Consider the following 23,681-nt stretch of genomic DNA (forward strand, 5'->3'; position numbering starts at 1 on the left):
TAAGAGCTTTGGTTATGACTTTAGGTTTTTTACTTCGCTGTTTGATAGTAAATATGGTAAAATTTGATAATTTTATTGTGATACCTTAGGACATTGCATAAAAACTATTTTTTCGGTTACATTTTCGTTCAAGTTTTGTATTTTTATTAAATGTGTAATAATAAGACGTGGAGATACGGCATTTTAAGGGACCTTTTAAATTAAGACATTAATGGAAATATGTTTTATTTTATTCAAAACTTTTTAACAGACAGGACATTTCAAGTTAGAATGAATAACACTTTATCTGACACCTTTAACCAAGAGGAAGGTGTTTCTCAAGGTAGTGTCATTAGTGTAACCTTATTTCTTATAAAAATAAACGATATTTAACTACATTACCATCTACAGTGGACGGCAGGTTATTCGTTGATGATCTGCGGATCTCCTGTAAAGCATCTCATATGTACACTATCGAAAGACAATTGCAGCTCGCCATTAATAAATTATCCCAATGGGCTAAGTCAAATGGTTTTAATTTTTCTACAAATAAGACAACTAGTATACACTTCTGTCGACGACGAGGACTCCATCCCGATCCTGAACTATGTCTCAAAAGCTTCCGAATTCCCGTTTTAAGCGAAACGAAATTTCTTGGTTTGATCGTAGACTCTAAACTCACTTTTGCATTACATATTAAGCACTTAAGAAAAACCTGTGGACTAAAATTAAATTTACTTAAAGTTTTGACAAACACCTCTTGGGGTGCAGATGCAGATGCCATGCTCAAAATATATAAGTGTATCATCCGATCTAAACTCGACTATGGTTGCGTTGTCTACGGATGAGCTAGAAAATCTGTTCTTAAATATCTTGACACTATCCATAATTCCGGCATACGCATAGCAACAGGAGCATTTCGCACATCACCCATAAAAAGTCTAAACGTTTTATATCATGAACCAACTCTTGCTCAGCGACGGAATAAGTTAGCATTAAGATACTATTTTCATGTCAAAAGCCATCATATACATCCCATGTTTTCAAATGTTATAACTCCATTTTATGAAATATTATTTAGTAGTAGACCCTCTGCAATACCGACTTTTGGTTTGAGAGTAAGAAAGCTTTTATCTGACCTAAACCTAGAAGACTTTAATATTTTACCTGTAAGCGGATTAAGTCCTCCTTGGGACGTCATTTCTCCCCAAATTATTGATATTTTTATCAATCTGACAAAAGCACAAACTGCTGCTGACATTTACTTACAGCTTTTCAATTCACACCAAGAGCAATATAGTGATTTTAATACCATTTTTACAGATGGCTCTAAAGGCCTTGACCATGTTGCAAGCGCTGTTGTTACCCCTATCTCCACAATATCTGAAAAATTGCATTCAAAATGCTCCATATTTACATCTGAATGCCATGCTGTTTATCTGGCTCTTCAATTTATTTCTTCTCAAAGGTTGAAAAAATGGATAATATATTCAAATTCAAAAAGTGTCATAGTTGCCTTACAAAATAAAGAACTGAATATGCATTCTATTATAAATAATATTTAAAACCTATACAGCAATTTACTCCTAAAAGAATATGAAATAATTTTCTGTTGGGTGCCAGGCCATGCTGGCATTTCGGATAATGAAACAGCAGATAACGTGGCTAAGTCAACAAACAATATAACAAACAACCCTTTTACCTACACAGATATCAAAAATGCAATTGACAATGAACAATATTTACACTGGCAAAATGATTGGGAAAATGAAATGAATAATAAATTGCATGACATTAAACCTTCTATAAAATCTTATAGAAGTCTAAACATTAGTCGAAAGCAGGAAGTAATATTAAATCGCTTGTGCATTGGTCACTCTCGAGTAGCCCATAAACATATTTTATTAAACGAAACTGCACCCGAATGTTCTCATTGTACAGAACCGCTCACTATTAAACATATTTTAACTAAGTGTAACAAATTTAAAACACAGAGACAACGCCATTTTGGTTGCTTTAATCCGACATTGACTTTATTAATTGGAAATAAACCACAGAATAACATTTTTAATTATCTAAGGGACATTGGTTTTTACAAATCAATTTAGTTTTAACTTATAGCAGAATGTTTCTTATAAAACAAGTTGTAGGTGCGGTATGGCCAAAAATGGCTTTTGCACCAATAATATTTAATTACCTAACTAACTAATAATAAGAACTATAGTTTATTAAACCAAAATTTCCGGTTAACCGTTAAGATAATAATAGAAAAATTATCATGCAAATGATTACCATATAAATTTTTTAAAATTTTTTTCTTACTTAAAATATCATTACCATAAAAGTACGGTTATTCTACCAAAACATTTTTTCCGTGTCTGAATACTAATAATCATTGTATTTGATTAAGTTATGTTAGATTCTTTTTTCTTCAGTTATTTTTATTTAATCTAACTACCTGTTAGCGTGGAATAGTTAAAACGTGTCGTTTTACAAGTATTTTATATATCGAGTGATTAGTAGTGTTTCAGCTATTAAAATCAAAACAGCTGCTATTATTTAAACACTCTGTAAATATAAAACACAATTTTTCGAAGTTATAACGCTTTATGCTTAAGAAGTAAATTTTTATTTTAAAAGAGATTCTCGCTTTAGGGAAAAGATATCCAAAACGTAAATTTTTATTTTCTTTTGATTTAAGTGGAGGGCTTTAGCATCTAACACCAACCACATCTTTTAAAAACACTCTGGAAATTTAAAATCAAAATTATTCCCAATTAAAGTTTATTGCACTTTAATTTTTGCTAAAGAGAAAATTTATGTTGTTTAAGAAATTAAATGAATTATTACTTTAGGCAAGCAATTTAAAAGTCGGAGAGGGAAATTTTAACAGCACTTTGACGTAAAGCACTCTGAAAAATTAAAATCAAAATTATTCCCTATTAAAGGTTATTACACTTTAATTTTTGTTAAAAAGAAAATTTATGTCGTTTAAGAAATTAAATGAATTAATATTTTAGGCAAGCAATTTAAAAGTCGGAGAGGGAAATTTTAACAACACTTTGACGTAAAACACTCTGGAAAATTAAAATCAAAATTATTCCCAATTAAAGGTTAATGCACTTTAATTTTTGTTAAAAAAAATTTATGCTGTTTAAGAAATTAAATGAAGTAATATTTTATGCAAGTAATTTAAAAGTCAAAAAGTGAAATTTTAACAACACTTTGACATTATATAAAGTTTTTAATCAGATAGTTTAATCTAAAATAAACGGTTTTGAGAACATCACTATAAATATAAAACTTTCTTCTTCCAAAATACTTTTAACTGCAGTTTTTCAATTTCTCCGTTAAGAAGCATGCATCGAAATTGATAACAATGTTCTGGTTGTCCAAAATACATTAAAAGCAAAGAATGCATTAAGTTTTTATTGGAAATTGAAAGATTCTAAAACTTTTCTTTTGGTTTCCAGTAATGGACTGCCTTGCCGTGTATCCATTGTTATTTTCTTTTCGAAATAGCCATTTGTTTGAGTGGAATACTTGTTCCATTTAGGTACAGAAAGAGTAAATTTTGCTTTCTTTTTAAAAAGAGACAATGACACGTTTTATTGAAAAATTATTTTTACTTTAAAATCTAGAATAATATGAGGTTCTGTCTTCATTGAAGAGAGTTTATTCAGCGAATTATTAATTTAACATATCATTTTATTGTTTAATTTTCACTTATCTTTTCTGCTTTCATATAAAATTGTTTGAGTTTAAATACTTTAAACGTGGCACTTGAAAGCTTTTAATAAATTTTAAGCACTGTCTGAGAACATCAATATTTTTGCAGATGAATAGAGTTCTCAAAAATTGTATTTATTTTGTTTTGAATATACCCTTTTCTTTAACCTAAATTTACATTTAATCAAGTAGTATTCGATTGAAGTTGCTGCTTTCAACAAATTTTAAAATCAATCATGAGCTCTTAATTAAATACATTTGAAAGAATAGAATTTCGAGAATTCATCCGAGACAATTTTATTAATTACTTATCAAAAACTCTAGTTGAAAAGAGGAATTTTTTTTATAAGATGTGGGTATTCTTGGTATAAGTTATTAGTACTGTATAAGAGTAAATATGAATTAAATATTTTATTTTCAACTGTATTAAGAGGGTAGTAGACTTTTAAATGAATGTTTATTTTATTTTTGGTGTTATAGAATTTATTTTTCTTTCAGCATTTTTTATACTATATTTCGGTTGAACAGAGGAGAAAAAGCATTATAAAGTTTTAATTATAATATTTTTTTAGCTTCATTTTGTTATAAAAAAGATCCCTTAAATTTAATTTAAAAAAGTATTAATTTAAATTTGTAAAAATGTTTTTCAGTATATGTATAATCAACAACTGCTACTTGAAATGTTTTTTAAATATATTTTTTCATGGAAAGAAAAATGAAAAAATAATTTCAGTTCCAAAGTATTCTTATTTTTAAAAGTTTGCATTTTTAAATAATAAATTTTGAAATCGATTCTTGTAACAAATAGTCTAAACATTAATTGTAAACGAACATTGAAAAACCAAACTATATTATTTAAAAAATTGAACTATTATTTTTCGTAATTCTTAAAAACCTTAAAAATTTCAATTAATGAAGAAAAAAAATTTTAATATACTAAACTAGTTACCCTATTTAAAAAAATACACGTATTTAAAAAAAATGCGCATCCTTATTCAATTTTGAACACTTTTTTTTATAAAAAAGTGGGCACCTAGAATGAATGGAGAGATACCACCGAAATTAATTGCAAATAAAACAACAAAAAACTTTATATATAGTTAAGAGAAAATAATCAGGCTATTCTTTTAATATTGTATTAAAATTGAAAAATATTTTTTTTTCAGATTTTTAAGTTCCATTGACTGTTTTCACTACGTCTTTGAACCGGTTAAACGCAGCAGAAAAATACAAAGATTTCCGGATTATTTGTCAAATAAGGAAAACTCGAATTGAAGAAAAGGTAAAATAATATTGGCAATGATGGAAAAATTTTAATGTAAAAACAATCAAGTAAGTTTAAGTATTTACATTGCTATATTGCTATAAACATTGAAAACTGGAGCGACTGTCTACCAGGGTTCAACTGAATATTCAAAACTAGAAACTGGTGCGTGTTGAAATATAAAAACTGGTAGCCCCCTCTTTTTTTTTTTTTTTTTTTTTTTTACAAATATCGCAAAATTCTATAATGAAGCTTTTCTATCATTTTTTCTCAATATCCAAAATAAAAAAAACATTTATCCCTTACTCTTCAAGGAGAAAAATATGCTCTTAAATAACCACACTTATTTAAAGACATTTATGGTAAAAAAATCTGGTTAATATATTAAAGTATATGGTATTTAAGCAATTTATCTGTTAGTGATTTACCGGAATAGCTGTTATTCAAAATTATAGTTCTTTTTCTAACACATTTAGTAAAAACTACAAAACTAGAAAGAATATTTAATTAAGTGGTTTTTATGTCCTACTCTAAGTTATTATGATAAATTTACCCCATTTTACTACTTGTTAGCTTCACTAAATTACTTGTTAAGGATAGCTAAGTGTTTGGGATCCAAACTAGCAGAATCCCCAATGATTTGATTAAAAATTTGATTTAATGCAATTGGAAAATAGAAAATATAATTAATTGAAACTGCATTAAATATATTCATTTATTAAAAGCATTGGGTACATCAAAACAATTAACGAACTCTTCAAACATAAGCCAGTCTGAAAAAAAACATAAATCACACGCTTCATTTTTGATATGGACTAAGTTTCAAAATTTCATATTTTTCATTGCTTTCGTCAGCCTCGCTAAATTTTATTCTTTACCTTAAAATCTTGACACCAAGTTTACAAAATTTTTCACACATTTTTAAAACCATATTTTAGTGTTAATTTAAAAAAAAAATCATTATCAAAGCATTTCAGTGAAAATTAAAATTAAAAATAAGAATTTTGTGTTTCCATAGAGCCAGAAACAAAATAAATTTTAACATGTTATGGTTATTATAAATTATTTGAAACATGATGCATATTTTTTAAACTAGATTACTTGATGCTTTGAATTTCTAATTCGTTTAATTTCAATGAAAAAAATTTTCAATTTTACTCTTCATCAATGATCAATTTTACTCCTTATCAAGATTGAATCAAATTTACACTTAATTAAGGTTTCGATATTATGATTCTACAATACAATGATAATACAATGAGAGTACAAAATTCGTTTAATTTCAATGAAAAAAATTTTCAATTTTACTCTTCATTAATGATCAATTTTACTCCTTATCAAGATTGAAACAAATTTACACTTAATTAAGGTTCCGATATTATGATTCTACAATACAATGATAATACAATGAGAGTACAATACAACACAATAGGAGTAGATATTGCAGAAAATATGATTGTATACTTTCGCATGGTTTAGATTGAGGAAACTCTTATTTAAACCAAGTGCAGGGCACGGCGATTTCTTTTCTGGCATTTGTACCAAAACTAAATTACCATTTCGCCTTGATCGTGGACTTGGTTTTCCTTGATGTTTAAATTTTTGTGTTAAAAAAGTCGACAATTGCGTTTTGTGCCACATGAAAGTACATTGTTATTTGGTCCTTTAATACTGATGAAAACGTGTTTTTGAATATAGCACTTACACGCTAAATCTGAACTCAGTGTAAATTTCTTTATCAAAGTTGGCAAGTAATTTCTTTTTGAATTACATATTTTTATAGCCAGAACGGAACGATTTTATTCGGAAACTTAAGCTTTTTTTATATAGAAAATATTACTAATGTATTATTTTCAGATTGAAATAGAAGCTCATCCAATTATTATTAAATTTAATAGTATGAGTATTTTTTTCCAATATCTTTTTTTTTAAATACTCCTTCAAAAAATGTAAAAGACATTTTTTTAACATTATCACCCACGCTAAAACAAAACATTCCTGATAAGACAACATTCTTTCCTTATAACGATTCCTCATCCCATTATTATTAAATTTAATAGTATGAGTATTTTTTCCGACCGTATTTTTCCAATATCTTTTTTCGAAATACGCTTTTAAAAAATATAAAAGAAATTTTTTTTAACATTATCACCCACGCTAAAACAAAACATTCCTGATAAGACAACATTCTTTCCTTATAACGATTCCTCATCCCATTATTATTAAATTTAATAGTATGAGGTTCTTCTCCAATATTTTTTTCTGAAAACACCTCTAAGAATATAAATAACAGACAATTCTTTTAACATTATCACCCACGCTGAAACAAAAAATTTCTGTTAAAACAGCATTCTTTCCTTAATACGAGAGTATTGTTTCCAGATTGGAATACGAGATCATTCTATTATTTGTAAATTATGTCGTATAAGAAATTCGTGTTTTTTTTCCAATATTTCTTTCTAAAAACACCTCTAAGAATATAAATAACAGACAATTCTTTTAAAATTATCAACCACGCTGAAACAAAAAATTTCTGTTAAAACAGCATTCTTTCCTTAATACGAGAGTATTGTTTCCAGATTGGAATACGAGATCATCCATTTATTTGTAAATTCTGTCGTATAAGAAATTCGTGTTTTTTTTCCTATATTTCTTACTAAAAACACCTCAAAGAATATAAATAACAGACAATTCTTTTAACATTATCACCCACGCTGAAACAAAAAATTTCTGTTAAAGCAGCATTCTTTCCTTAATACGAGAGTATTGTTTCCAGATTGAAATATGAGCGCATCCAATTATTAGTAAATTTTATATCATGGTAAATCTGTATGTTTTCCCAATTCCTTTTTCCAAATACACTTTTAAAAAGTATAAAACTATCTTTTAACTCTATCACCCACGCTGAGACGAAACATTTCTGTTAGAATAGTATTCTTTCCTTTTTTCATTCCCGAAATCCCAAATAAGAAGCCATTTATTCGTCACTACTGAGAACTCCTCTAATCCCAGAGAAAGATTTTCCATGCCAAATCCTTTTTTCCACCCAAAATGTCTCGATAAGATCTGATCGATTGTTTAGATATCTCATCTATAATTTACCCCTTGTCAGAGAATTTCTTCCCATTGTTGAGCTTTCTATGTGCAAAACCAAAAATTTGGATTTCTTTGTAAGTGTTTTCTTTTGAATTTCGATTTTGCTTGTTAGTTGTTGCCTTTTATATTCCGGCTTGTCTGATGATGGTTGCAAAATAAATGGTATTATTTACTTCAAAAGAGTCTTGGGAAAACGAAAGTTTCACTCAAGTGTATTAAGCTACTTTTGTGCGGTATTATTGTGGTATGTATATTAGTAACCAACCTTTACGGATTTTTTGCAACAAAGGGATTGAATATTTAAGCAAACAGATGGATAAATACTATCTTGGTTATCTGTATTATTAAACACTCAAGGTTTATATTTAATTTTTATTTACGAGAAAACCACCTGTAGTTTTGTTAAGAAGCTAACTGATGTATTGCATTTTGAGTATCATGCATTATGTTCCGCAAGAATAAAAAACATAATTTAGACTGAACCTGTACCACCATTGTCGTCTGTTTTTCTTCTTTTTGCTTCTTTCTTTTTTTTTCTTTCCTTTAAAGTCAGATTTAGTTAACCTGTTAGCAATTACCTTTTATATTTCCAGCCTGTTTGATGTTTGTTGCAAAATAAATGGTATTATTACTTCAATATAGTCTAGAAATAATCGGAGTTTCAAACAAATGTAATAAGTTAGTCTTTATTGTGGGTAAAATATTAATTATGTTGGTAAAATATTTATCCTTTTCTGTAAGAACAGGAATGCATACCATAGTGAAGTGATAGATAAACATTATTTTGGTTATCTTTACCATTGGAAATACAAGACATATATAAAAATTTTCTCAGCGAAAAACTCCTGTAGTTTTATAAAGAAAGTTACAGTTGTATCTCACTTTAGGTACCTTGCAATATGTTCTGTAAGAAACCAAAATATAATTCAAACAGAATCTAAATACCCTACACTGTAAAATATTCCTGATCAAATGATGGTAAAAAATACCGGCACTCCAGGATAGCGGTACATTTTATTGTAAAATCTATTTTTACTGTAAGATGTTACGGAACAAAAAATCGGATACAACGTAATTTTACTGTAATAATTACGGTAAAAACTTAACTTAGCCTTACTTAAATAAATAATACTGAAGAAATTACGGTATAGTACTTTACGGTAAAATATTTTTCATGAATGATACACTCAAAATGATTCGTAAAGTCTTATAGAGTATTTATCATTTCTTTTTTTTACTATTTTGTTTCTGTTTATTTTTTCCCTTTATTTTAAAATCAGACTTAGTAAACTTGGTTTCGATACTTTAAAAAGGAAAATATTTTCGATAAGTTCGCTGCAGTACGACTGCTTCCTGTGCTTGAAGTTTCAAATTATATATTATATTCTTTTATACCTAATTACAATTTTGATTAATTATTTTTTTTCACGTAAAATTATATTTTTTCCATTGTTTTGCAAGCGCATTTATTTATACAGTGGTAAGTGAATGTAATCAATCTGTTAAAATGGATAATATTTTTAATATTAAGTCCTCTTACTGCACCATTGCCGTATATATCTTTTTCTGCAGCATCTATTCATAAGTGAATATATCGGTCGTCACTACAAATGCAATGAATGCAACAATGCAACAAGAAAAGTCTCTGAGGAACAACGAAGATAAAAGAACAAAGGAACGAATATTTTATAGTATATTCTTCTTCAGAAATCAGATGAGAAAACACCTGCACCAGTAAGAGAAATAATTTACTTTGAAAGAATAAGGCATAATGTTACTTTTATAACTGAAGAAATCTATATTAATCTATTTGTTAACTAATATTTATGGAGCTTATCATATTAAGAGTGCTTTTGTTTTACTCTTGAATTTTTTTATACACGTCTGTAATAGTTCTTTTGATTCAAATTCATTAAATTATTAATAAATTATTTTCGGCAAAGTACTGGCCAAAATATTTTTACTGGCAAAAATATTTTTTGAAACTATAATTTCCATGAAATTCGCAGTAGAATTCCATATTATAACTGCTCCAACTACCATAATATCGTCATACATAATATGTTTGACGAAAACTAATTAAGCGTCATTTGCAATTATACATAATATTAGTATGGCAATTTTCAATTGCTGCAAATGAATAAGTAATTGTCTTCCATTAACTTTGCCTTTAAGTACAATTTTTATTATATTATAATTTCTTTATTTCAGCTTTCTTTCAGTAAAATTAATTAAAATTTGGCAACAAAAGAGGGATTTTTTACATTTCTCCAAAACGAATTCATACAGCGTTTTTATTACTTTTCTTATTACCGTTGTTTTCAAATTATTCAATTTTATATTAATACGTTATAAATAATCACTTTAAGCAAAATAAGTATTTAAAATGATGACTACTAACAAGTATTTAAAATAATATTTTACAATAATCATCACAAACAAAAACAGCTATGCACTGGAAGCAAAATTTATGAAGAAATGGTATTAATTCGTTTAGAAAACCAAGGTATAAGAGCAAATCGCTACATTATTTTTGACGCAAATGACGCTTAATTTTGGTAAAAGGCTTCACTGAAATAAAAAAAAATAAGCAAAATATTAATGGAGGAATTGTACTAAAAACACGTGGTTTCAAATAGCTTCAGGAATACTAATTTGGTGACATAGTCCACCCACGCTATAGTGCTAACTTTGATCATTGAGCTTCTCTGACATAGCGAATAAAGAATAATTAAATATTAAAATACTGTAACGTAACAGTGTGACAACTGAGCTAAAAGCATCAATTCCTCGAGAGGTAATGCTAAAATGATGTTGCTTGAGAGACACACACGAGAAGTGATGTTCTTTTTGTGTAGTTGAAAAAGAGAGTGTTTTTTGAGAAGAGATATTTTTTAGGAATAATATTTATTGATTTTTCGTGTGAATGTTTAAATAAATTGTTTGGTACAACTCACGTCTTATTTCTGGTTGTTGTGACACAACAGAATTTTACTGGTGGCAGCGGTGGGATATAGTAAGAGTAGTTGATTTAAGGTAGTCAGTGATTGTATATTTAGTTTTTTATCAGTTGTAAATTATGGCTTTTCTTAATAAAGCGAAAAAAGTGGATTTGATAGAATTGGCCGACGAATTTGGTGAATCTGTTCCACCTCAAGCAAATGTTTGTGAAATTAAAAAAATAATTCAAACTAGTAAACATTATGAGGTTGAGGATGTAAAGATGTGTTTGACTCGTATAACGGAGGAGAGAATTAGGCGAGAAGAACTTGAAAGAGAAAGACAAGAACGGCGAGAAGAACTTGAAAGACAAGAACGGCGAGAAGAACTTGAAAGAGAAAGACAAGAACGGCGAGAAGAACTTGAAAGACAAGAACGGCGAGAAGAACTTGAACGGCAACATCAATTGGAATTGCGTAAACTCGAATTAGAAGCAAATTCTCAAATTCAGCACCAAAACAGACCGGTATCAGGTGAAACAAATCATAAAATACAGATTTTACAAATAACACCAAAATTTAATGAAGGTAAAGATGAAATGTCGTTGTATCTGATAAATTTTGAACGTCGAGCAGAAATTGCACAAATTCCTAAAGATGAATGGGTGCCTTACCTATTGAGCGTAGTACCACCCGACATTTCAAATATGTTGGCAAGAGAGTCTCCTAATGATGCCAATAACTACGACTTTGTAAAACAATTGATTCTTAAACAATATAAGCTTAATGCAGAGGAACTCAAACAAAATTTTTATCGACATTTTAAATCACCTGAAAAATCTTGGCGCAATTTTGCACAAGAATTAAATTGCTATTTTAGCGAATGGGTTTCTGAAGCAAAAATTACCACTTTCGATGATCTTAAGAGTTTGATGGTTACCGAGCAAATGAAACGTCATGTACCAAATGACATGAGAGATCATTTTCTTGAAGATTGGATGGAATTGGATTCTTATTCCAAATTAGCCGGAAAATTGGACGACTATGAAAGTTTAAAAAACAGTTTCAAGGAAAAGTCTGTGTCTTATAATCGAAGTAACCAAGATGATTCTTGGCGATCTCTAAACCAAAGTGATACCAGAACTGAAGAAAAGTTGACTTGGCAGAAAAATAATGTTAAAGAAAATGTTCGCAAAAGAGAATTTGAAAGAAGAAGACATGTCAGATGCTATGAATGTGGTTCTTATGATCATCTACACCCTCAATGTCCCAAGGCGAAAACAAATTCTGAAACTGTGGCTTCGCTTCACGTTTCGGAATCAAGGTTTCCTGATATAATGACACCATATACGAGCATTGGCGTGGTAAATGGCGTTGGCATTTCAATACTACGAGACACTGGCGCAACCTTGGATTTAATTCCTAGGAGATTTGTAAAACCTGAAATGTACACGGGTGAATCTGTTTGGATAAAAACTCCAATACAGGAAGAATCATTTTGTTTTCCATTATCCGTAGTTGAATTAAACTGTAAGTTAGGAAAAGTGGTTACTAAGGCAGCTGTATTAGGTGATTCTCTTGATAAAGGGTATTATTTATTGGGTAACAAAACGGCTGCTCTATTGGAAAATTCGTTTGAAGTCCCAATGATAAGTGCTGTAATGACTCGAAAACAAGAAAATATGAATGAAAGGAGGGAAGTAGAAAATAAAGATAATGTACAGTTCGGTATAGTCGATTCCAATGAACACATCGTTACTTCTGATCAAACGGCGAAAACCGATGACTTACTCACTGAAAAGATTCGTGACTCCAATTTTCCTGTTTATTTTCCTTTACTGTTTTATTTTCCTATATACCGATAAACAAAACAGTTTTATGTCAACCTATATAGATCAGTTTTGACAAAATTTTATGTGTGTTTTTTTTGCCATTTCTTACTTTTGCAAAGAAAACTCTGTGGAAGGGAGGAGTTAGACTGTAACGTAACAGTGTGACAACTGAGCTAAAAGCATCAATTCCTCGAGAGGTAATGCTAAAATGATGTTGCTTGAGAGACACACACGAGAAGTGATGCTCTTTCTGTGTAGTTGAGAAAGAGAGTGTTTTTTGAGAAGAGATATTTTTTAGGAATATTATTTATTGATTTTTCGTGTGAATGTTTAAATAAATTGTTTGGTACAACTCACGTCTTATTTCTGGTTGTTGTGACACAACAATACGTGCAATAAATTCTTTCTTTGATCAAAATGAGCTTGAAGCTGGGAAACATCAAAAATATTATCTTCAAGATATTTTGAAAAAAAAAAGTTGATAGTTTAATTAACCAATGAAAAAATTCTATTTTTCCAACGGCTCTCACGAACGGTTTAATTGAATATTTCGAACTTATTTAAGGTCGGGGGCTAAAATTGAACCTAGCAGTAGCTGTACGAATTTCATCACGATAGAACAACCTGTTCTGGAGATATAAGAGATAGAAATACAGACAGTCAGATTAACAGACAAACTCTTCATCGCATTATATTATCGATACCAGTTATATTTAAAGTTATCGTTAGAGAATAAGTCTCTATTAATGCGGATAAGCCTTGAATTATTTTATGAGCATTTTCTTTTAAAATTTAAAAATGATCAATAAATCATATTCAGAAGAATAATTTAAAACAATATTAAAATTTTCTGGAAAAAGTTTCGGAATGACTAATCTACAACCACAACACTGTTACATCAATTCACATTTGGTTTTATTAAATCTAATCATATTTAGTTCATTTCAAAAAAGATTTGATCTTAATAAGAGAGGAAATTTACATTTACATCTTTCTCTTCGTGACGTTTTCTCACCTACTCGGAAAAATGTATCTAATTATTCAGTTCTTTCATAATAAACAAAAGCAGATTTGACTTAATTAAGCGATGGTATTTGATAAAATAATGTTACTCATTCGTCTGTGCTTAATTTCTTGAAACACGTAAGCACATAAAAATACTAAGTAAATCAGACAGTAGACTATAAATAATATTAAAGATTCTTGACAATTTGTTAATGATGATTATTTTTCTTTTTTATAAACAATCTTCTCTTTTACAAATGAATTGTAATTCAACTTTGCTAACTTCCTTCTTATAAGCTGTCTCTTCATGAATTAAATACATGTTTCCAAAATGATCCTTCTCTTTCTTTCAGATTTTTATTTTCCTTTTTTAAAAGATTTATCCTATAACACCGTTTGATAAACTTCAAAACAATATATGCTACTTTGGTTTGAAATCAACAGTCTGCCGATAATTTCCTCTATACCATTTTGCATTAAAATGCTTCTATCTACATTTAAAAATCATAACCATCGTCGCCGCTGTTTTGGGGTTTAAACTTCATGTTACATTTTGTTATGATATGAACTATAATATTTAGTTTTATTATAAACTATAAGTGTAAAGAAATAGAAAATTACGAAGCTGTGTAGAAAATTCTCTAGAGAGTATGTTGGAATAAAAAAAACTTTTGACAATTAGTTTGAGAATCGTTAAATGTTTAACATGCAGTTAACATTTAACAATATAGAAATGCAACTACAATTCAATGTGTTAAAAGGGCTAGTTTTATGTAAGAATTTCAGAGACTTATTTTTAAAGTTATTATTTGTTCAAAAACTGTACAATTTGTTTCAAGCAATCTTTTAAATTTTTTAAAAATTTATTTGGTTATAAATTGTCTATTGTTATAGAAAGTTCGTCTTTTATTTTATCAGTTCACGTTGGAGTAGATATCAAAAATAAAAGACTGTGTGAGAGAGAAAAATTAGACGGTGACCAATATAAATATTATCATATAAATTGAAAATTTTAAAAACATTAAAAAATTATTTAAGCGAGATAAAAACTGTTCTCAATTCGAACTTTTACATCTAATGATATGAGGGTATGTTTATGTGCAGTTTACGAATGAAATTATTTCTCATTAATTTTTTTCTAATTATGTCACACTTTCTACATTCTTAAATTAGTTAAGTACAGTTTTTATTTTAAATACACGTTTATTTTGTTAAGATTAACATATTAACAAAATGTCTTAGTATACAATTGCAATAATTAAATAGTATATAAACAAAATAATTTTTTTATGCTTCGGAATTTAAGAATTCAAGCAATCACGGGGTTTAGTGAAGGAAGCGAGCAAGATGCGAAGCCTTCTATTAAATTACAAATCGAGAATCTATAATAAAATGTTAAAATATTGACATATTCGAAAATCAATGGTTAGATAAAATTAATTGCTTTTTGCGAGGAATACATTTTATGTTTATACAAAATAATAATAATATAAATTCAAAATGGCCTATTTTCTAAATTCCATTGTCAGGGGAAGATAACAGAAATGTTCTGCAATTAAACAATTTCAAACAATAAATTTGTGAGAAATTTTAGCAGAAGCTTTCAGCTCAATAGAGTAGTTATAAGTAGTTAGAGTGACTAAGCAACTTCCAAATTTCAGCACTAAAAATCATGTTGGTTATGCATTTAATTTTAAGATTATAAGTCAAGTCAAACAGCTACTAACTGAAATTAAAATAAGATAATAGCTGAATAGGTAGAATAACTGTATAATTTAAATAACTGAAATTAGAATGAGAGAAACAAAAATAAAAAAAGGAACGATGCAATATGTTTACACACATTAGATCATTCAATAAATGCAATAAATGTCTGATGAATGCCTTGGAATGCAATAAATATCTGATAAAGCAATGGAAAACTGAAATAGAACTGGATTTCGGGATAGCCTGGCTATTATGACGTTGGGTTCGTGTTCGTGAAAGCCGGAGTTCAAATTCCACCTGTCGAAGAATTTCCGTGTACGAAAATGGTGAATGGTGCTCGTTAAATATGTCGGGGTCACAAAGTCGCCCAAGTTCCCTTAACAAATCAATACCGATGGGGGTACTGAATTTGAGATTGATCATATTCTGGTTCATTTTAAAGTTTCGATCTGTGGATGAATAAATGAAGTGCGATTGAATCTCCCTGTAAAATGGGCTGTAAGTGTGTGGCTGAAGTCGTATTCTTGGCCATGGATTCAGCCACTAAAAATAAGAAACGCCCTTAAAAATTCGCCTGATAGTTCGGACTTAAAAATTCGTTTGATTTCAAGCAGGCTTTCTGGCAAGGCCAGAGGCATAAGTATAAACAGTATAAACAACACAACAACAACAAATTAAAAAATAAAAATAATAATTAGCAACATCATCAAGAGTTTTTTGACCATAACCAAGTCAATGTCCAGTCCTTAGCCAATCTTACAATTCAGCAAACAATGTGCTAGCATTAAATGGCTTATTCACTTTCCATTTTTCTTATTATTCTAACTACATCCTAAATCTAACTTCATTTATTTTTTAATTAGCTATTGTTATTACTAAAGCTAGTGTTACTTATAAAATTAAGATTTATTTTTCTTTTAAACTATCTAAATTTAAAATGTAAGTTAGTTCTGATAGTCTCGTTTTAGCTATTGGTTGTTGTTGTTTATTATTTATTAAATTATTTGTTGTTTGTTTTAGTTAAATATATATTTTTATAGAGGTTAGTAAAAATATCAAGAATGTGCTCTCAACTATCGACAGATTATAATAACTTTCTTTTTCTTAACAAAAAAACTCTTTTGTTCCATTTCTGTGGAATCTAGATTTTTAAAAAAAATCAAAGACTTTCATTAGCTCGTAAGTGAAAGAAACGTTATGCTCAGTTTTTTTTCTCCTTAAAACAATCATCACATGTAGAAAAAAAGAAGATACATTTCCTTTGCAATAATAAAATGGGGTCATTTATGGATAAAAAAGTAATCGGAAAAGAGTAATTTAGAACGTAATTAAGGACAGGCATCAATACTTCTTTTAATAGGAAGTTGAAAATACTTTCATGTGAAATCTCGAATCTTTATCGCGTAATTATATAAGTTACTTTTCGCAAATGTTCTACTGCAGCGTAGATCCAGTGAAAATTCATTTATTTTCCCATTTTTCATTTTTAGAAGTTGTTTAAAAACAATTCTAATATATTTCCTAATAAATCGTTTAGTGTTTAAGGGGTAAAAGGAAATAAGAAACAGAGTTGCTTGATGAAGAAATTGGAAGAATGATTTGTACTAGTGAAAGTTTTCGAAGGGATACTATTTATAGAAAAAATAATATTAGAATGATAAACCGAATAAATTGATTCAATTTTACAATTTTTTTTTACTTGAAAAACATTATAATGATAGGTTTGATTGTAAACTTCGAAAAAATGGTCAAAACTACCAGAATATGATAAAATTTGTCATGTCTCTGGCTCCATGGGAGCACCACCTGTAATTTTTGCTGAATCATTCTTTCTATGATTTTAGTAAAATTAACAGTAAAAATATGGCTTTAACATGTGATAAAACATGCGAACCTTTAACATGTGATTTTTTCATGATACCTTTAGCTATGGCATGAAAACCCATATATTCGGTTAAATTTACGTTTCAGTTTTGTTACTAAATGTGTGGTTATAAGAGCTATATTTTTGAAAACCAGAATCATTGGTATACCGGTAAAGATACCCGTTTAAGGCTAATCGGTAAAATCGGTTACTAATCAGTAAAATTACCCAATGAATGGTTTAAAAACCGGTTTTTAAGGTTTAATATTGCAATTTTACAAGAATTTTTTTCTCAATTTGGAATACGTTCTACAAGTATTTAAAGCAGGTGAATCTGTCGAGTAAATCGAAAGATACCCCCTTCCAAATTTTAGCATTTACTCTCTTAATCCAATCATCATAGCCGATCAAATCATCATAGCAAGTAGAGCCGATCAAAACGAAATTTATAACCGTGGATAAGACTCATTTATAATGAGAATTATTAATGAAAGAATAATTTGTGTTTATTTATGAATATTCTATACCGCAGAATGTTTACGATCTTTATCTAAATAATTATCAGGTGAGCAAAGTTTTTTGCATTATCTTTTATTACATTAATGATTTTAAATTAACTTCTGTCTATTAATAATCAATATTCGAGAGCTAAAATCACTTTAGGGTACGCATTTCAGTTAAAACATTTCATAATATTAATTTTAAAAATTTCAACTTCTTTTTATTAAAATAAATAATAATAGTTGCTTTTTATACGGAACTAGTAGGTAACAAAGTTATTTTGCATTTCAGTTATTAGACAAAATTTTTAATGCAGTTTTATGTAAAAATATCAATAAATTATATCTCAAAAAACAATTTTTATTCGTAATCAGTGACAGATATATTTATTCTCGCTCATTTATTTCAAAATTTCAAAGGAGGTTTCCTTATTCATCGCTATCAACCCATTTTCTATTATTTAAAAATTGTTGAGTTAAAATGTACTATTTCTGGAAGATTTTTCTGAAAGTTTTGTTGCTCTCTGAAATGAAATATGAATACGGAAATCGCATACTTAATTTCTGAAAAAAATGTGCATGCGGATTTTGTGTATGAAATTTTAGGAGGAGCATTTGCATTCTCTGCTGATTTTGGAAATGTATAAAAAAACAATACATAATAACAAGGTTATATTTAATTTTTCAAGAAAAGACGAAACACGCTTTTGTGTTATTGTTCAGTTTGTGAGATTGCGATATACAGAAATAGTGGCTTTTTTGCCAAGTAGTGCAAGTAGTTTTTTTTATGATGCTACATATTTTATGCATGACACTATATAGCTTTAAAAAACTTGTCCGCCAATCGACCCCCGATTGTTACTTTCTTTGTCGAAAATACACCACGTGTGCATATTATCATTGTTATTATATTCATTAAATTTGAAATTATTAGAAATATTTTCATGATATACTTAAATGTTGCATTATTTTTTTCTTGTCACCTGTCACTTTTCTATATTTTAGAGATGAATATTATAATGTTCACCATGCTTTGAGAAATGCTTTACATACTATCAACTGGTTTGTTAACCTCTTAAAATTTTCAATTTTTGAAGAAGTGACCGTACGTTTTGAAGAGTGGTCACTGTAAAAAAAATTCCACAACTGGCCATAAAGCCAGAAGCAATTTTTTTTAAATTTTGCCTTCTATTGTTTTAATTTCCTAATTTTATCCCGCTACATTAGTTGAATGAAAAGATATGGTAAAGAAATATTAATGTATAAGTTAAATGCTCATGATGAAGGTAACGAGCTTTGAGTAGATATCATGAATCTAATTTAAAGTCTTACTTAAAAGATCAAAATCTACCTATTTAGAAAATACAGTTATTCTCACATCAATATTCATGCAAATTATTTCATTTCTATTTTGAAACGTTTCAGCCTCATTTCTGCTGTTAACCAGAGAGCACCACAAATTAGGCAATGTAGGAAAAAAATACACTTATAAGATTTTGAATTATTTCATTTCTATTTTGAAACGTTTCAGCCTCATTTCTGCTGTTAACCAGAGAGCACCACAAATTAGGCAATGTAGGAAAAAAATACACTTATAAGATTTTGAGGCTCTTTGTCTCAAACTGAAACATTTTGCTGACCGAATTATAGGATATCAAGTAATCTACAATATATTACACAAAAAGTCAGTTTTATAGATCTTCAACCTTCATATTTCTCTTTCTGTTTTTACATTTCTGATTAACTACTTTTTGAAGAAAATAAATTTTAACTAAGTGTTCTTTATTTAAAGAAAAATAATTTTTTAAAAGCTTTTTTTTGTTTTGTTTATGCCCTGTGTTTCGCCGCATAACTACTGTCAACTGATGAATTTTACCCTTGGTGTAATATGTGATGAAGTTTAACGATAATGCGTCACTTTTGTAAAACCTTTCTTTATCGGTGCTTCAGGCACAAATGGTAGACTAGAAAATTTGTTTTATGTTGGGTTGAAATCACTTTTTGTTTACTATCTAAAACTTTTATAAAGGTCATGGCTGGGATGATGGATTATAAATACTCTTCTACCTAATAAAATTTTTTATAGTTAGTATACAACGTCTTTAAATTTCGTTTTTAACCTTCCGAGAAACTGGAGTAACGACCAAAAGTTTTTATTTTATTTTATAAATTACTTTAAAGATACAGTTTTTATGGTTTTTAAGCTGAGAGAATTTTTTTTTTCAGAATTCACTTTGAATGGACTTATGTCTGGGCGGATATAGCATGTCATCAGCTAGTTTTCCCAAAAATACTCACTTTAATTTTTAATAATTAAAACACTTATTAAATAGGGGTATATAGCACCAAAAGAAATTGTTTACTTTAGAGTCCATTCTTGCCATTTAAACAACAAATGTTTTTTTGTAAATGTTATCTCTCCGTACAAGTTTAAAAATCTGATTGAAGTTTGGAGTTAGATCATTTGGAACACTAAGTCAGTTTAAAATGGGATTTGTTTCAACATGCCGTTTCTTGGTATCTAACATATAGACATGTACCTCCAAACAAGGAATTAAAAATTTGGAATTACGAAAAAGTTAAAAAAAATTATATCGAGGACATTTAGCACCTCTCAGCGTGTTTGCATTCTCCAAGGTCAGGTCGAATGACTACGTGGTACAACAATAATCTTTTCTCGGTTCTTTCTTTCTTCCTTTTTTTTTGAATATTTTTTTCTGTCAATATAAATCTCTAACAATATTTGAGCAATTTACCTGACGTATAGTCTTTCGATCGGGGTGGAGTTAATGTGGGTCGAGGCGTAGCGCTGTTTTACTGCGTCTGGCAACTGGTTTGGTGATGGAGTCATCTGTGACATTTTGCAAATACCACCTGTAATTTGCGTCAGACCTCACTTGCTTTTGATGGAACAGTGGTGCGTCTGTAGCCGCCAAGCCTTCTTTTTCTCCTTTCCTCCAAGCACTGCAATTCCTTTCTATCAGGGACGATTTTGCAACTTGGGATTATGATATTCTTCGGATCCCTCGTATTGAGGTCGGGTACTTTCGGTACAAGCTACTTTTCGTTTAGCTATCATACACGGTACTCTTTAGATTTGGCACAAGATATCAAGCGTCTGTCCCCGTTGAATTCAACTCGGTACCATTCTAACAATTTATTTTCAGCCCATCTAGCTTGAGTTTTAACTAACTAACCCACCTTGTGTAGGAAATGACGTTTAAATACACTCACAGTACAAGGACCCGAACTTTCCATACTGTGTGTGCATATAAACTGCATTTTCTATGCTAGGTAGATTAGTTAGTTAATTAAAAATTGACTTACAATTTATAACTTGTGCAATTAAACGCCCTGTTCTTCTAACAATGTGGGATTAACTTGACGATATTACGTAATATTATTTTCATTTGACACAGTATGGCCAGTTCTGGTTTTCGGACCATTATACTTTGATCCAGATTTGAATAGTTATATAACTGTGGAAAAATTGGATTTGAGATTTATGGCGAATGTTGCTAAGTGCTTTTGATGAATGAGGTAACCCCCTATTTTTATATTATAGTACTATTGCATCTCACTGAAGGTTTTAGCCTCCGATCAAATTCCATCTTCTCAAATGCAGAATTCTGAAAGCAGATTGCATATCATCTGATGCAATAAACTTAGATCATCCTGCATTTCATCAGATAATCTCTTATTATGTTAAAATATTCTTTAAAAAGGATAACTTATACTCCTCATCGATTTAAACTTTTTCAATAAAAGTGCTACATTATAATGCAATGATCATTTATCATCGCACTTTTTCATAACTATCCTCGTTAAACATAGGAAAAATTTTAGGTTGAATTTTTATCTGATAAAAACATTTATTGAAGTTATAAAATACAGCTTTAGAAGACTTAGCTTTAAAAGACCAGCCTAACCAACGTGAATTTTCTCATTTTACTTCCTTATAATTACTTATTTCCATTGAACTAGATTACTAGTACAAATACACCGCAAAAATTTGAGAACGATCATGGTTACTGTTTAACTTATACCTTTGGCAAAACTTTAAAGTGCAAAAATATTACTAACGAAGTGTACTGACATTGTTTAAAATGAGTATACCTCCATTTAGAGATAGACAAAAAATGGATTAAGTATAATTTTGATATATTTATTTTAAAGCAAAATATTTCACAAATGCGTGTTCGCGAAGTTACTCTATCAAAGAGTGTAAAGTCTTTTGTGTGTGTGCGTGATTTGTGACTAAAATTGTTTCAAAATATGCAAATTAATAAATTAAAAATTACATTTAATCACTACTATCATAAATTTAGTACTGAGTTATAAAATCGCAAATTGATGTTGTTAGTTTGATTAGCTTAAGCACTGCAAATGAAATAATAAATAAGAAAATGCAAATTAAATTTTAATTAAGTATTTAACAAAAGTAATTAAGAATTTCGACTGTTTATATGAATTTAACATTTTCTTCTATGGTCCGTACAAATATAATAATATTACGGTCTTTTGGAAAATACGTTGATTTATTTATTTTTGGGCTTTATATCATATAAAACCTTTTACTATTGATAAAATTTGATTTACTTCTTTAAACTTTCTTTTTATGGCTTCAAATATACTACGATTTACAGCTACTAGGCATTTAAAGTTATCTAAAAAGTTTTGCCTGTCACATTTACCGTCGTTTGAGATGTTGCTATACATTCACGGTTAAGTTTTTGTGGTTTAAAAGATAAGACTTTTAGCATTAAAGCAACTTATTTTATTTTAAAATATAAGCGTAAGGATATGTTTGAAAAGATTAGAACTTTTTTCCTTGTATAACATTTAAAAAAAAATATGGTCAGAAATTCCTTTAAAAAATGTTTATTTTAAAAATAATTCTAACATGATTTTCAGTAATATCAAATATGTCCTCAAATATGTAATTCTTGTACTAAAGAATGGAGGGAAAGTCTTTTTTTAAAGTGCAAAAAAATATAATTAAAATCTAATAATATTATTTCAGAAAACCAAATACACATTTAAACTATTTATTTATGTTCAGGTTGTTTCACTACCAGTAAAACTTAGAAGATGGATGAACAGGGGATAGAGAATTAAACTGAATTAAAGGTACATGGTCTGAAATGATTTAGATTGGCAATAGAAGACGCTGATGGTTTGCTTCATTGGCCTTCTAAATCACATCTTTCTTGTTTGACTTTGTTCTCTGAGGTCAAACTAAGACTTCATAGCACTAAATCGTCTCCATGTCGCTATGAGTCGCTGTGAGCATCTTTTGTAGTATGTTACTGTTGGCCAATGTAAAACATGTCATTAAGCCCATGTTTTTTACATTACCGCATTGCAGTCTCGGTATGTTTCCTTTGTTTCTTTTTTCCATAGGTTTCATACATTTTGATCTTACGTTGTTATTTGATTTCGATCATCTGTGATCAATCCGCCACCTGCAACTTTGAGCACCAGTGAAATACTTTATGCAGATTTAATTATTTTAGTAAGTGATAAAATAGATTTTTGCAAACTATCAGGGACAAAATTACAACTGGACAAAATTTTAAACTTACGGCTATTAAAGTAATTGCATTAGTTTTGTGAATATCTCTATGTTTTTTTAAATAGTATTTTTGGAGAAAAAAAACACTAGTTAGAAATGCATAGCCATGTTTTAGATAATGGATGTTATTTCTGTATCATTTATGAAATATCATTTTCTAAGGAACAAAAATACTATTCAGAAATACAGAG

At 28.9% G+C, this 23,681-nt stretch overlaps 2 protein-coding genes across 2 annotated transcripts in view; one reads left to right on the forward strand and one right to left on the reverse strand.

The window, feature by feature from the left end:
- The window catches only part of LOC107456734 (pyrokinin-1 receptor), a 107,272-nt gene that overhangs the window by 23,414 nt on the left and 60,177 nt on the right, over nt 1–23,681 (reverse strand). The gene's annotated exons all lie outside the window — the stretch shown is intronic.
- LOC147806109 (uncharacterized) lies at nt 11,016–21,570 on the forward strand. Its single transcript, XM_087149366.1, has 2 exons — nt 11,016–12,665; nt 21,481–21,570. Exons 1-2 carry the CDS (start codon nt 11,148–11,150, stop codon nt 21,568–21,570), a joined length of 1,608 nt encoding a protein of 535 aa, XP_087005492.1. The 5' UTR covers nt 11,016–11,147.

The sequence above is a fragment of the Parasteatoda tepidariorum genome, chromosome 8, assembly GCF_982258835.1.
Source record: "Parasteatoda tepidariorum strain Cologne lab strain chromosome 8, Ptep-v5.0, whole genome shotgun sequence".
Classification (NCBI taxonomy): Eukaryota; Metazoa; Arthropoda; class Arachnida; order Araneae; family Theridiidae; genus Parasteatoda; species Parasteatoda tepidariorum.